The sequence below is a fragment of the Mesocricetus auratus genome, unplaced genomic scaffold, assembly GCF_017639785.1.
Source record: "Mesocricetus auratus isolate SY011 unplaced genomic scaffold, BCM_Maur_2.0 Super-Scaffold_100007, whole genome shotgun sequence".
Lineage (NCBI taxonomy): Eukaryota > Metazoa > Chordata > Mammalia > Rodentia > Cricetidae > Mesocricetus > Mesocricetus auratus.
In genome coordinates, this window is record NW_024429191.1 from 68762404 (window position 1) to 68779059 (window position 16656).

The 16656-nt window shown below is 42.0% G+C and overlaps 1 protein-coding gene across 3 annotated transcripts in view; it reads right to left on the reverse strand.

The window, feature by feature from the left end:
* Window positions 1–16656, reverse strand: part of Tom1l1 (target of myb1 like 1 membrane trafficking protein) — a 44932-nt gene that overhangs the window by 19633 nt on the left and 8643 nt on the right. For 2 of the 3 annotated variants that reach the window (XM_013117670.3, XM_005075820.4), the window contains exons 4-7: window positions 13290–13439; window positions 12017–12139; window positions 10795–10899; window positions 9256–9372 (exon numbers count right to left, since the gene is read on the reverse strand). In XM_013117670.3, the coding sequence (XP_012973124.1) occupies window positions 9256–9372; window positions 10795–10899; window positions 12017–12139; window positions 13290–13439 (495 nt within the window). Of the gene's footprint in view, window positions 1–5503; window positions 5618–9255; window positions 9373–10794; window positions 10900–12016; window positions 12140–13289; window positions 13440–16656 lie in introns of those variants that run through there. The other variant, XM_040749475.1, reaches the window with a different exon arrangement.

A 16656-nucleotide genomic window follows, 5' to 3' on the forward strand; every position in this document is an offset into this window, starting at 1 on the left:
CAAGACTCCTGATAAGAAATCCAGAAATAAATAAGTCAAACTATTACTAACTGGCACTTAGACTCAGATGTAGCAGTTATCACCTCTGCAAAAACATAGAAATATTTAGAAGACAAAACGAAATAAAAAGGCAAGATGAGGGGACTGGAGGGAGGGGGTGACAGGTAGGTGATAGACGAGGCATTATACCCACATTGTCAAGCCAGATAAATTGTCTTATTTGTTAATGATCTGATTGCTGTTTGTGCACACTACAGGGGGTCAATTTTTTCTTAAATATTTTATGCTGTGAAGGCCATCTAGTCTGAGGCAACTATTCAACTCTGCACTGTAACATGAAAAGAAGCCAGCAAAGGAAGTCCCAAAGTAGGTGTGGCTGGTGTAAGACAGGCAAAGAGATAAGACTTTGGACTCACTAGGCCAAAGGAAATGACGTGTTTGAAGACCTACAAAGCCTAGTATACAGCAGGGTGTCAATAAATACATTACCATTGCTTGAGGAAGGGTTGTTAAGAGATTCCCAGATAATTAATTCGATCTGTAACACTTGTACTATTGCTTAGGACCCAATACCACTAAAAGAAGAATCCATAGCATCTAATAGACCTTCCTCTCCCCCAATAATGAATGAGAGATTTTCTGTTATTCTTTCTTCTGATGGTACAGAAAATATTCCTCTTGTTGCTCACAGTGAAGAGACCAGCCCCCTGTTTTAGCAGCCATGACAGGCTAACATGTGCTCACCTAACCTTGCCCCTCCTGTCTGACCTTGTCCTTCCTGTCCTATTCACTAGGAGGTTAGATACCCTCCTGGCAAGGAACCAATCAGAAGTTAGCTGTTGGGGCTGTGCTTTAGGGACAAGACCACAACAGTGGCATGCAGAGCATAGCAACCACCCTAGGAGGGCCGATAGGCCGTAACAACCAGTGGACCAATCAATACAGGACAGGTCATCCAAGCCCAGAAGAACACCAATCCTGAGACTGTTGTGTACCCCTAGACACTCCCCTTATGCTATCAGACACATTCCCTGCCTCTTGGTTTCTTGGGGTCTTTTCTCCAGCTATCTGCTGGTGAATGGATGAAAGGCCCAAGCTAATGGGGTTAGCTCGTTAAGCAACAATAAAAGACTCTTTGCTTTTGCATCGAAATTGGTGATTTGGTGATTTGGGGGTTCAGAATTTGGGCACAATAACAGGAAGCCTCGCTATAACAAGGTCAAACTTAAGGAATACAATAGTGCTAGATGCCCAAGACAAAAAATGTAGACATTAATTGAAATGAATTTGCAGCCAACATCAATAGCCCCAGTCATGTGAAGACCCTCCCTTTGCCCTTTGGAGAGACAGATGGAGAGGAAACATGAAAGGAACACCACATCTCAGCGGCCTTACAAAGCAGAATGTGAAAAAACTCTTCAAAAGCCAGCCCACTCTGATCTTAGCAATTGATGTCTGTCTCAGAGGAGGGCCATGCCACCTGCAAACAGCACAGATCAAGCACTGAAGACAAAAAAAAAAAAATGTGTATGGGGGGGTGGTCAGAGTTCTACACACAGGCCCTTGTGGAGCTATGGATGCAGGGAGTGGAAAGAGAGTGACGGCGGCTAGCGATGGGTCCATCATAGAACCGGGAATTGTCCCTCTATTGTAGACAGGTCTCTAACCTATAGTGTGGCTTAACCATTCCAAAGACCCAGAAGCACAACAAAGAGGCTCATTAAGAGCTTTCTTTTACCCAGCCGGCTCCTGTACTTCCACGGGACACTTAGGAATTAAGAAAAGAGATACCTTCACAGGTTCAGCACCAACTACAGTCAGCCCACATTCACCAACAAGGAATGTGCTAAATGAAACAGACGAAAATACACAACAGCAAAAACAGAAAAAGAGAAAAGAAAATGGCCAAATAGCCCCGTCGAAAAAGTAAAAACAGGAAGTGATATGTGCTTATGAAAACTTCTCTGGAAATAATATCTGTATGGTAATATCCCTATTATCTCGCCACAGCACATTTCCTCTGCCACAGCGCTCCCCACCCAGTCTGCAAGAGACATGCAGCATGTCTCTATCTCCAAAGGAAAACTCTCTCAGCCTAAAGCCCAAGGAACTGACAACACAACCCTCATGAGCTCATTAACTTATTAAAACTCTTTTAACTTCCCCACTTGATAGCCTCAACAACCTATTTCTTTGGGCAACTTCTGTTCCAACTTCTTTTGTTCTAAGGTGTTAATGCTTCAACAGAGCATTGATGTATACAACTCACCAGATAGTTAATTAACTCATGGTAAATAACTAGATGAAGTACTGTTAGGCAGCTAGTGAAACATTAGCTGACTGAAAACTGAAGTTGTAAGGATTCCGGCATTATGCTGGCCTGCGCCTGCCACCTGGCAGAATGCACTCAGGCAGCACCCTGGACAGCCCAGGGTTCCATGGTTGTGTAGTCTGCAGGCAGGTGCAAAGGACCCCTTTAAAAGACAGACCCCGCCCACTTACGCTCTCTTTTTCTAGCCCTCTTCGGGATGTCTCTCTCTTTCCCACTGTTCCCCTGGTGCAGACAGGACTTTTCCTGTCTCCCTCTTCTCTTCTGTCCTCCCTCTGCGTCTCTTTACCTCTTTTCTCTTTTCTTTCTAGTATAACTTTTCACTTAAGCTCTGCCTGGCACGTTTGTCCCTCCACCTTGGTCAACCTCAGCCAGAAATGGAATCCGCCTAGGTCCCCGTATGCGATTTATCATAACAAAAGTGAGGATGGATAGCTCATCTTAGGGCCCCACTTCCAGTGTTCTCTCTGAGGAGGGCGGGGTGTATCACAGTTGCCCCTCTTTAGAATCTGAAGTACTGGCAGTTGATCATAAGAAATCTCTCTCCCTCTCTCTCCTAAATGACTTAGTAGTCGATAACACCTTTTGATAAAGCGGCAGGAATTTCCCTTGCCTAGGCAAGGCCAAAACCTCCCGGGAGAGGAGAAAATCCTGTCACACAACTTCAGAGAACAGCCTGAAACCAGACTATGAAGGGAAACATGATATTCCTGAAGACGTGTTCAGACCACGAAGGGAATAACTACCCCCCTTAATGGCATACCGCATTTAGATGCCATTCCCCCCCCCCTGCATTGCTTCCTGGCCCTCTGAGCTAACTCACTAAGCTTTCTCTCCCTCTTTCCCCCACCACCCAAGCAGCTGCTCAGAATTCCCCCGCTGAGCCTGCTCACTTTCCTGACCTCTAACTGAAAAAGCATAACTTTCTCCCTAGTCCCCATCTCCCTCCTTGCAGCAGCTGCCAGCACCTGCAGCTCCTTTGCCCTGCTGTTGTTTTCTCAAACTTCTGAGTGAGTTTTGAAATGCTTTCATCTCCGAGACTAAGATCCTGCAGAGGGGACCCTGTGTTTCTCAATCATACTGTGATGAATTTAAAAGCAAAGGCCTTTGTTGCTGCCTCAGGTTCCTTCCAAAGAGGCCAAAGAACTGATCCAGGCCCATAGCAAAGAGTAATAGATTGATTAGCCTTCTACAGCCAGTCCTGGGTTCCAGGTGGGAAGTCAGTTGGTACCAACAGATATTTGCTTGAGAGGGCAGGTTAGTCAACATGCCATCATCACAAATTGTCCCCTTTCTGACTATGCAACCTCATCTCTAAAGGGAAGGAGACACACTCCAAGACACTACAAAAGTCTGTTCTACACATGGTAAAAACAATGAGAATGGCCAAAGGATGGTTGCTTTTCATTCTTTTTCTTTCTTTCGTTCGTTCTTTCTTTCTTCCTTCCTTCCTTTCTTTCTTTTTTCTTTACTTCTTTCTTTCTTTACTTCCAGGTTTTTTTCCTCAACCGGTTTGCAACCTATCTTTCCAGGATCAAATTTTAGCTTCCCATGATCTTACATTTTTCTAGTAAGCTAACAAAGATTTCTCTACTTACACTTTCAAAATCCGAGTTCCCTTTATTTTTCTCCTCTGTCCTACAGAGGCCAGGCAAAACAAGAAAAGAAAAACCTCTAGGTATGGCAGCCCATACCTGTGACTACTCAAGAGGCTGAGGCTGGAGGGCTGTGAGTTCAAGTTGAGACTGGCCAGCACCACAAGACCTTGTCTTAAAAATGGAAAAAGGAAGAAAAGCAAAAGGGCCATGTGGTGGGAGGAGGGGGGTTTTCTCAGAAACGGGAAGTACCAAGAAGAAAACTAGCTGTTCAGGGTAAAAGCAAAGTGCCCAAAGCCCAGTCATGCCAAGGAAGCAAATACAGGACCAATACATTGCAATTCTTTATTCCCATGCCCAGATCAGACACGTTTAGATCAGACTCATTGCAGCCCCTCAAACCCCACATTCTCTACCCGAAAGAGGAATGCAGCCTCCACCCAGTGAAGGTCTAAGTCCACTGAAGGGAGGCAGTAAGGAAAGGAGAGGCTGTGGATCTACCTCAGGTTCTCAGGAAGGACAGGATCCCTGTGGAGCAGCCAAGCTTTGGGATCTAATGACTGGAGGAACAGGGAGGGACTGCCAGATAAAAGGACATGGAGAACAAGTTCTAAATAAATGAAGTCACCATTAAAATGTGAGCAGGGCCGGGCGGTAGTGGCGGCACATGCAGAGGCAGGTGGATCTCTGTGAGTTCGAGGCCAGTCTGGTTTTTACAGAGCAAGTTCCAGGACAACCTCCAAAGCTACAGAAACCCTGTCTCGAAAAATCAATGAATAAATAAATTAATTAATTAATTAAAATGTGAGCAGAGGTGCAGAAAGCAAGAGGGCGTAATGCTTGTAAATAGTCCCTGGTTATGTGTATGTGCAAATAGTCACATATCAGAGATCCTGCATATCAGATATGTACATTACAATTCATAACAGTAGCACAGTTATAGTTATGAAGTAGCCATGAAAATAATGTTATGTTTGAGGGGGTCACCACAACATGAGGAACTGTGTTAAAGAGTCACGGCTTTAGGAATGTTGAGAAATCACCGATTTAGGCTCATGCTGAACCTCCAGAATCTCCTGTAGTTTCTATGAAGGTGTCCAATCAGGAAGCAGAGCTTATCAGCCATCACCTAGGGTTCATCTACTACTGGACCCTCAGTTAAGACAGGCGTAAGAAGATTTGAAACAATTAAAAAATAAGAATCTAAAGAATCACTCTTCTTATCCACAGTCAATCTTTAAACATAGGTTCCTAGTCATTTCTCTCCAAAGACTATTACCTCCAGTTCATTGTTTTAGATTAAACATGGTGGTTGATTAGAGTAAAGAAAGTTAATTAGAATAAAAAATATATTTGGCAAAAGAAATTAGGAACAGCTGGACCATGGTGGCACATGCCTTTAATCCCAGTACTTGAGAGGCAGAGGCAGGCAGTTTATCTGTGAGTTTGAGGTCAGCCTGGTCTACAGAGCGAGTTCCAGGACAGAGCTGTTACACAGAGAAACCCTGTCTCGAAAAGCCAAAAGAGAAAAAAGAAGAAATTAAGCAGTGTTCACACCAGATCATGATGTATTACTTACCAAAAGCACGGGAAGAAAATGAAAGCTAAACGCTGTATAGTGTTTGTCACCAAGCTGATCTGTGTGGGAACTGAGCATGGGCTGGATGGACGCTAACACTGACTCATCAACTAAGTGTCCTCGCTGGCATCAGAACAGCAACTAACAACCATACTTGAAAACCACTGCACATCTACACCCACACACTGAGACAAAAAGACACTTGTTCCTAATGGAGTGACACAGAGAACTCGGGTCACATACTTAAGTGGAGCATTTTGGCATACATTTTTATTGAAGGATTGTTTGCCATGGATGGGTGAGAACATGAAAGGAAAGTCGTAGTCACTTTATTTTAGGGTTTGGGACAGGACAGTGAAGATTGTGGGAAACTAGGAATATCGCTGTAGTAATTTTTAAAAATTGCTATCTGCAACATACTCTTTTCTATTGGTATTTGCTTTTAAATTTTAGTTTAACATACTTGTTAGCAACACAAGCTACAAATTTTATATCTAAAAATGGGTCAATCGTGCTTTTCTTATATTTTTGGTTGTGAGCCTAGCCTCTAACGGCTGAGCCATCTCTCCAGCCCCAATCATGCTTTTCTTAAAGGATTACTACATATGAACTTCAATGATTGATTTTTCTTTTACTCTCCTACACTAGTAGGATGCCATTAATATTATTGTTGTCTATTAAATACCATGTAAGCTCTTCATGTCATACAATTAGCAAAAGTCCAAGGAAAGTAAAGAACCCCAAGAATGCTGAGCAAAATGACACAATGTTCCTAAATAAGATATTCTAAATAAAATATGCATACACTGGTGATTAAACTTAATCATTTGAGTCAGGTGTAGCACCACACATCCGTAACCACAGTATTTAGAAGGCTGAGGCAGGGAGAATTTTAATTATTTGTTGCTTTATGCTATATATTTAGCAAGCAGAGATTCTTTAGTCAAATAAATTAGATGTTGGATTAAGTGGCTTTTTTTAAATGTCATAATGTATCATAACTATAAAATTTTAAAAGGATAAATGTAGCAGGCTATTTGTGTTATTTGTTTGTTTTTGAGTCAAGGTCTCGCTGTATAGCTCTGGGTAGCCTGAAATTCACTATGTAGACCAGGATAGCCTCTAACTAACAGAGGTCCACCTTTCTCTGCATCCCAAGTGCTGGGATTAAAAGGCATGCACCACTATGTTGGACAAAACTGGTTTTTCAAAGTTTCCATCTATGTACTATTTTTACACCAAATATAAGAAAGGATTTTTAAGTTGCTTCCTAAAATGTGGTCTTCCTTTCCTAGAATTAGTGCCACCAGAAGGATCTTTTAAAATTGGATCTGATTGTATATTTCTCAGTTTCTATAATCATTCATGCACTTATTTTTTGAGACAAGGGCTCTCACTCTATGGCCCAGGTTGATCTTCGATTCACTATACAGCCATATTGGTCTCAACTGGAGATATTTCTGCATTAGCTTCCAAAATGCTGGGATGATAGGCTTGCAACTACTCATAGCCAGTTTATATGCTTTAGTGACTCTTTCTGGAATTATGATTAAGCTCCTGTTAGGGAATAACATGACTTCCTCAGTGAAATAGAGAAGATATCTATCCCACCATTCCCACCATATCCAGGTCTTTTTTTTTTTTTTTTTTTTTTTTGGTTTTTCGAGACAGGGTTTCTCTGTATTGTTTTGGAGGCTATCCTGGAACTCACTCTGTAAACCAGGCTGGCCTCGAACTCACAGAGATCCGCCTGCCTCTGCTTCCCAAGTGCTGGGATTAAAGGTGTGCACCACCAACGCCTGGCACCATATCAAGGTCTTGATGCTCCCCAAATGGGAGTTGAAATCATCTTCTTACAGTTACACACCTGACAGATATAAGCTCATGTTCATTGATGGGGGAGGAATGTTCTGAAAGGTATATGTGAGGTCCTAGTGGTCTTTGCTATGGGCTTCCATAGATAGATTACCTGTGGAGATTCCTTTGTTTAATTTTTACACCATACTTGAGGAAATTTGTAGAAGATTCATTTTCTTCTTAAACGTGTGTGTGTGTGTGTGTGTGTGTGTGTGTGTGTGTGTGTGTGTGTGTGTGTGTAAAATGTCTCTAAGTGGGAACAATGATTCGGACAGACAAGTCTTTTTTCCTATTTCTGGCAGTATCTAGGAAGACAGTGGAAAGTTTATAACCCAGAAGTCCAGCTCCCACTGTATCCTAGTCCGCATCATCTCATGCTGAAAACCAGTACCAACCACATGCTACAGCCTTGGCATTCTCTCAACATGGGTCAGCAGGCAATGCCCAAGAGCTGGCAAAGACCCTCTCATAGGATGTAAGAGGTCCCGAACAGGAGAGGATGTAAAGAAGAATCCACACTGCAGACAGACAGCAGCTTTAAAAGTGAAACAGAGAAGCAAACGACCACAGCATTAAAAAAAAAAAAAAAAAGGCACTGCTAGAAAAACCCACATAAAGTTTTAAACAAAAAGGTAAAAATTCAAATAATGCATTAGTGGGAATGTTAACTAGTTAATTAGGGAAGTTGATACATAAATATTCAATACATCAAATACAGAGTTGTTGGTTTTTTTTTTTTTCAGGAACAATAGCTCAAACAAATGAAGAAAAGTTTAAAACAAAAGAGATAATAAGATCAAACCAGAAATCTCATTGTCTACAACACTGTGTAAGACTATCAAGAATGGAAGATAGATGCAATATCTTTGATAAAAACTAAATAGTTCCTAGAATCAAAAATACAACTAAGGCTGACAAGGACCTAGAAAATATCAAGCAGGATAATAAGGGAATTACCCATGTATGCATACAAGGGAATTACACATATATGCATACACAAATATCTGTCCATAGAAGAACAGTGAAATACCAAAATTATTAAAGGGAAGAGAAACCATAAAATGGAAAGAGATAAATATAATTCTCTGACTCCTTTTTAAACCAATAAGGATTAAATGGAATTATACCTCTGATTGTTTCATTTTGTTAAGAGTCTTGCCACGCTACTCAGGCAGTCTTGAACTTCAGGGCTCGAGGTCTTCTACCTCGGGCTCTTTGGAGCTAGTGTTACATACATGAACCATTGTGCCTCATTGCAGTCAATAAATACTAAAAATTAAAATTGATAATAAAAAAACAGTAGAGGGAAGGTGGACATATGTAGGTGCAGATGTAGAAAAAATTGTGGGATAACCATCCAGCTGCTCATGTGGGATCAGGTACTAAATGACCCGGTATCTGCTCCTCCATAGCCTAAGTACTCTTTATATATATTTTCACTTCAAATATTGTCTTCCCCACTTACAGTCATGCAACAGACTGACATACGTTTTTCCTGGCACTTGTAATATTTTACTGTGTTGTTTACAAGCCAACCTAGCCAAGGCTGTAGAAATGAAGGCCCAACTACAACACAACTACTTAGTATTTGTTGAGCAGACAGATATAAGGCAATTTTACATACTTCAAATGTAAGTCTGATTGCATATGAGCAAGCTATGAATTATAGTAAATTATTTTTTTAAAAAAGGGCCAGGCTTGATCATGTGTATTACTACTGCATTTCTGACAAAATGATTACTGTATCTTTTCGTTAAATTTAGAAATCAAAGGAAACCAAGATGTAAGGGGATGGGCCATTAGACGGTACTAAGAGACCTTCCATCTCCAAAGTCCAAAGTTCCTTAGGAAATTACTTTTCAGAACGCTTTGTCCCATTGTCCCTGGGCTCATACCTGCAGCAGCTCGATGTCTTCATGGTTTTCAGACCCAGGAGTGTTCTCCATCAATATGGCAGTCATCACTTTCACATTCATCTTCACCATATCCAATTCGCTATGCAGTTTCCCAATCTGCGGAAATCAACGGAACCCCCAGTCATTAAGTGAGACACACGGACAGTTGGCTACCTTGCTTCCTTCCCACGGGACAAATGCTGGGGATCAAATGCCTTTGCAAAATGTAACGTTTTCAGACATACAGAGATGTGCCTCAGCATATGTATAATTATTTTACAAATTATACCCTGTTGTTTACTGAATGGACTTGGCATTTCTTATAAGAAATCCACAGATATGCCTCAGGAAAATTACAGAGGAAGAAACAAAATGATCTGGACCAATATGGATACAGCAGGAAATACTTAGTAACAGTAGTTAATAGGAACCTGGAAAAACAGAGAAGTGCCATCATACATTATCCTGAGTTTCTGGCAAGCAATCAGAAAAGGAGAGGAGAGAAAAGGAGAAGAGAAAAGAAAAGAGAAAGGAGGCACGATTCTAGCTAGAGTTATGATATTATAGGAGGAAAGACAAAAGGGAAACATTTCTTTAAAAAGGTTTAAATTATAAGAGGAAGCAATCATGTAGCTTTCTAATATAAGAAACACTGAATAATACTAATATGAAGCCTTCAAACTAATTCAAAGATAGTTTTATAATATGAAGATATTAATTAGCATCATAAATTAATTATACTTATCCAGATCTCTTATAAACAGAGACTAAGGAGGAAGTGTAACTCATTTGGTACAATTAACATAGGTAATAAGACAACTGGCTACTGGGCTCTCTTAAATGAAAGGAAACAAGCATCAGTGGGTGGACCTCAGATCTCACCCACAGCCTAGACTGATCAACATTCTTTTTCATCAAAACATTATGAATTAATTAATTAATTAATCTATTTACTTACTTGGGGTGTGTGTGTGTGTGTGTGTGTGTGTGTGTGTGTGTGTGTGTATGTAAATTGGAGTACCCTTTTGGGAGCTGCCTCTTTCCCTCCACCATGTGTGGTCTAGGCATTCAATTTAAGTCACCAGGCTTGGTGGGAGGCAACTTTACCTGCCAAGCAATCTCATTGGCCCCAATCACAATTTTTAAATGTGTGAGCACTGTATTCAGACAAGACTCAATGGGCTAATTCTGCACAGAAACAAATCATGGTGACACAGTTTCCCTAAGTGACCGTCTCTCCTCCCACAGTAAAAGAAGGGGGATACATATGCATGCAGTCTATACCTGTCACCCCAACATGTGAGAGGCAAAGGCAAGGGGGTTATCAGGAGTTGTAGATCATCCTGGGCTACATGGTGAGTTCCAGGCCAGAAGAAGCTATATAGCAGATACCTCATCTCAGAAAGCAACGTAAAGATGTTACTTAATTGAGGGTTACATTACATTACATTTACACTTCATAATGCTATTAAGAAAACTCAAACTGTAAGTACAATGCTTGAAAAAGACACGAATAAGTACAGTTGTCAGTGTTGTTACCTGTTCTGGAACTAATGAGATAGTTGGGTTCTTGGGAGCAATTATAGAGGAAAGAGCGGGTGCAGTAGGGACAGGTGTTGGTCTATTTGGTGAGAGCTGAGTAACCTATCGATATAAAATAAGGAAATATTATTACATGTATTAACAAAGCCACCTCAAGCCCGACCAGCAGTCAGCTGATTCTGGCACTCTCAGAAAACGTTCCAGGTAGTTGGTGTTAGCTCAAAGTTGATCATCGGGCACGACTCGTCCAATATTGGAGAAGAACTCTAAGCAAATGGCATGCTGTGGCACGGGAGGTGTTCATAAATTAGGCTAGTTAATGAAATGACTAACCAGTAAAGTCCTCTTGGTTTTCATCAAGGTATTGTATGATGAACTGCCATGTGAAGTTAGGGTTGTCTCTTTTCTGGGTTATTAAAAATGACAAACCAACTCATGGGAAGTCTTTTAATCTCCACAGCTGGTAAGGCTTCCCCTCCATCAGTGAATAGCTCTCTGGTAAGGCTTCTCCTCCATCAATGTATAGCTCCCTGGGTCAGGCCCTGCCGCACCCACTGCGCAGCCTGTATCCGAGAATACGGCGAGGGTACAGAGAAGGCTCCTCAAGAAGGCTCTCTCAAGGAGGCTCTCCTTTATTCCTACTCTGGCTGGTTATTATATACCCTGACACCAGAGGCGGTGGTGGGTGGGCTAGAAAGAGGTGGTTAGTCTTTGGAAAAGGTCGAGGTCAGGGCGTTCCCATGGGCGAGCCCTTTTCAGGAACTTATTGCCCCGGGCACTGTATTGTTTTTAGTAAACATGTTTTTAGTAAACATTGTCTTATAGCTGCCTACTCCCAGGCTGATGGGGAAGTGGGTCTCTGGCCAAGGTCTGGTGTCCCCACAAGGCCCGATCTGCCAACATGAGTGGATAGCCACAGCAGCAGATCATGAATATGATTTTCTATGTCAATGCTTCTCAATATCAGTGTGCATAGAAACACCCAGAACCTTTTCAGAAGGAAGATTCCAGCATGGTATAACACACTCTGGACAACAAACTAAGTCTCAAATCACACCGTGATTGGTGAAGCCCAAACTCAGGTTATTCTGTGAGATAAGGACATAGTCTAATAAATTCATTTTTCTACTAAGCTGACTGAACTAGCGCTACCCATTTCAATACGAAAAGACACAAGCAACATATATTACTTCGCAAGCATCAAAGAAAGGCCTCCTACCTCCTGCCTTGTCTCAGCATCAGCATCCGACGGTGGGAAATGCACTCCTTTCTTCAGCAGGTCAAGGTACACTTCTTTCACTTCACTTACGTCCACGCCTCCTGGGAAGCCCTGCGACCAAGTCTAAATTCAAGAGGCAGACAGTTCCAGAGTGGAAAAAACTTAGTAAAAACCAATCCATCTTAAAGCTTATGATGCAAATGGGGGAATTGAAAATGATGAACTTTATCAGAGAGAAGAAGCTAGCTTTGAATCTCGTGGACATTTTCAAAGGCTAGAATATTATAAAGTGTTTTGAATCACCAGACTCCTGTCCTTCAATATCTTGGCGAACACTGGGATTGAGATGATCAATCATCTACTGCTGCCCTAAATCTAAAACTTAAACATTCTAAAATCCTATTAGTAGCTTTTTTGCCAAACAACCCTAGAACAGTTTCTATATCTGCAGAATGAAACTATACATGACTACCTTTCCAATGTAACATGGATATGATAAAAACTGAAAGGAAATAGGGAAATGACTACCAGTTCTTCAGCAGAAGAACACTGTCCAATGTCAAGAACTCTTACTCTACAGAAACTGCCTAGCATGCATGAAGCCCTGGTCTCAAGCCTCACGACTACATAAACTGGGTAGCTTGGAGGTGGAGCCAGGAATATCAGAAGTTCAAGATCATCCTTGGTTACATAGAGAGTTAGAGGCCAGCCTGGGCTAGAGAGAGAGAGACCATGTCAAAAGGAAGGAAGGAAGGAAGGAAGGAAGGAAGGAAGGAAGGAAGGAAGGAAGGAAGGAAGGAAGGAAAGAGAAGGGGGAGAGGGAGAGAGAGAGAGAGTGCAAGCTGGGTATTGGTTGCACATGCCTTTAATCCCAGCACTCTGGAGGCAGAGGTAGGTGGGTCTCTGTGAGTTCGAGGCCAACCTGGTCTACAGAGTAAGTTCCAGGACAGACTCCAAAGCAATACAGAGAAACCCTACCTCGAAAAACCAAAGAAGAAGAAGAAAGAAGAAAGAAGAAGAGGAGGAGGAGGAGGAGGAGGAGGAGGAGGAGGAGGAGGAGGAGGAGGAGGAGGAGAAGGAGGAGGGAGGGAGGGAGGGAGGGAGGGAGGGAGGGAGGGAGGGAGGGAGGGAGGGAGAGAGTGAGGATGGGATGAGAAAAGGAAGAAGAAAAAGTGCTTTATGTTTCAACCCTAGGTAACTAAAGGATCATTTGTATCATTAACTCTCTATACTTAGAAAGTTACCATCCCTTGATATAAACCAACAGACTTACCTTAATGAAATTCAAGATTTTGTTCTGAATGTCCAAGGACAAGGTGTATCTGGGATTCAGCAGCTTCACTAGAGTATCTTTAATGAACTCCTTCTTCACAATCAGAGACTGGAAACTGGGACCACAGTTCTGCATGCACATGTCAATCAACTGAATAAAAGAGCAAAGTCAGATGCTACAGCTCTCTAGAGAATCACTGCTTGAACTTAAGACCAAACAAATGCTACTAAAGGATGACTTCTGCTGGCTTTCTAATTAACAAACATCACTTGCTCCCTAGAAAACTAAACTATATAGTGAAATCTTAGCTTCAAATATTATGAGGAAGAAGGAGCCTAATGAAACTACCCAGAGCTAGAACTGATGAGGATTCAGCATACGAACAGAGCACTCAGCAGCACGTGGTAGCAGATGCCACGTGGTAAACGCAATGCCAAGCAAAACATACATGCTATGTATGCTAGATGATGTAACATTTGCTGCAGGTCATCTAGGGTCAGCCTGGTGCCTCCTGGTGTCCTGACTCTGTTAACAATGACACGCCCTTTCACTCTTAAATGTTCTGCTTTGGAAAAGAAATTGCAGTCGGTCTAGCAATAGATTTTTATAGGCAAGGGTAATTATTTAGAGTCAGGTGATTGGGCATTTTAGATAAAGCTGGTGCCAAGCTGGGCATTGAAAAATGACCAAGAAAAATAGAATTGAATATATAGCTATAGTCTAGATGGATGAATGCCACTATGGTTTGCATTTGGAATGCTCCACAGCCCCCCCCCCCCAGGGTTTAAGGCTTGCTATTTGTAGGATGTTCTGTCTTGTGATAGGGCTAGCCTCCAAGAGGATTATGGAACTATGATCTCTTTCTTTTTAACCTTCCAGCCATAAGGTGAGCGATTTTGCTCTGCCACAGATCTCTACCATGGCATGCTGCCTAGCCACAAGCCACCAGATCATGAATGTCTGAAACCACAAGCCACAATGAACCTTCTTTATAAGCTACCTTAGACAGATGATATAGAGATTCCTGGAAAGAAGACTAATGTAAATCATGCACAAAAAGTATAAAGGTATCACAGTATATGAATCGTCACAATGGGAGATTTGTACTCTGCTTTGTCTTTATAAGTGGCTTCTCGATGTAGGCAAATTGAGAACACTGGAAGGGTACCATGGATAAAGTCTGTGAGGGTATCATCTAGACTGCATAGATATCTGTCTGGCAGGATAGACTCTAGGAACCCTGAAGGGAATTTGTTAGTCAACATCATATATAAAAGGTTACTTTCTGGACAGGTACCAACAGTACTCTACATAGGAAAATTGAAAGGTGGAAAAACCTGGAGTGACAGGGTGATCTGAGAGGCACTCACCAGTATAGACCCACTATAGAAAAGGATGGAACTAGGATGGTGTGAGTTCACCAGAAAGAACGGATTATGAAGGAAGAACGTTGAACGTGTATTTACTGAAGCAAGAAGACTGAAAGCTAAGAGAACTTCACTCTGCCTGGTGCTGTGGGCACCTTTCATGGAAAGATGAGGGTGGGTGGGCTGATATGTCTGGGCACCCTAGGGGTAAAATTGGTGGGATAAAATTTGGATATTTTAGGTTTGAAAGGAGAAGCAAACATTCACATAGGCTTGGCAGAGAACCCTATATCTACAGCCGCAGGTCAGGAGAGTGAAGCACCACGAGGGAGTCATCAAGGCCACCAATGAAGAGCAAAGAGGAGGGATGCCTGAGACACTGGGTTGGAGAAATGCAAAGAAGGCAGTGAAAAAGCATCAGAAAAGATGGAAGGAAGGAAGGAAGGAAGGAAGGAAGGAAGGAAGGAAGGAAGGAAGGAAGGAAGGAAGGAAGGAAATGTTGGCAAAGTCAAAAACAGCTTCCAACAGGAAAGAGTGTCAATAGTTACCAAAATGGACAGACAATTGAAACATGTTCACTGATTAGTGGGGGCATTTGACACTTTGAATAAAACAACACAAGGCATAAACAGAGCTAATAAAGAATGAGCTGGGGATGGAAAAACTTCATGCAGAAAGCCGATTTCTAAAAATGATCTAAAGGTGCCACTTTTAGTCTAGGAGACCAAAGAAACTATGCCTCGACCAGGAAACTGTCATCAGAAAAGCAGTCCTGGCACCTGACTTCCCAACACGTGCCGCATGTTGAGTGTTGCTTTCATATAATACAAAAAGGGACAGCAGGTACAAAAGCTACACTTTTAAAGCGATGAGACCATGGGAGCAATCAAAAAATGTTGAAGCTGTGCACACGAAGCTACTGAAATACAAAAAGCAAAGGGAGAGAGAAGCAGAGCCCACCCCTAAGTGAGATGACGGTGTTCTGGTGTGAGCTGGCCAGACAGGCCTGGAAAGGCAGAGCAGAAATGATGCCGAGCTTGGCCAGCTATTAGAAACGTGCATTCTAATGAGCAGGGTGCTGAAGACACATACCTCTATTCAATGAGAGTTTACAGAAATACTTACCCAACTGCTTGTGCAGTTTTGGATAAGTTATGTAGCTTCCATGTCTCCCTTTCACTTACAGTAAAGTAAAATGATGAATTTCTAGCTAATTGTTGCCCAAACCAATTTTATCTCTGACACATGAATACGTTATGATAATAACACTCCTAGAAGGTACATGCACAAAACCAGAGCCAACACACAGTTCTTTGAGTGCTAATATCAGGAGATAAGCAATAGTGCCCTTTGTGGTTTCCTGCTGGAATCAAGAATGTCAGAGCTCATTATTTCTATATCGTTTCCTCCATTATGTCTCCTGTCCTCACCCCCCAGCTCACTCGGATTCTAAAACATACTGTGGTAAATGAGCAAACTTAAATGAGTTGCTTAACATATTTTGCTATCTAGCTCTGGTGAAAATGTCCTCAGATAACCTATCTTTGGAAACAGGGTAAGTAGAAATCCATAATCTGAAGCAGGAGAGAACTGTAGGAACCAAGCAACCAAGAAAAAAGCAGAAGTGAATGACTCAAAGCTTTCCCGATCTATTTTTGTGCTTAGTTGAGCAAATCACTTATGTGAATTGGTAGCGACCCTGTCTGCATAATGGGTATTGTGCCTCTTTCTAGGAGCTTGCTGGATGAAATGTGACACACTCTGAGAGCAGGACCTCAGTAAATGGTAACCACTGAGCCCATCTGTATCTTCGGAGAATGTTCTAGCATGACAGAATGCGCTCATCAGCAGAAATGAAAAGTCTTCACAGAGAGCTGGAAGAAAAAGTGCTGTTGTGCAGTTTTGCTTCTCATCACCGGTATCTAAACCAGGTACAGTGACAATACTGGACTTCAGGTCCATCAGAGCTATATTTGGACCACCGTCAGTGATTACATCAA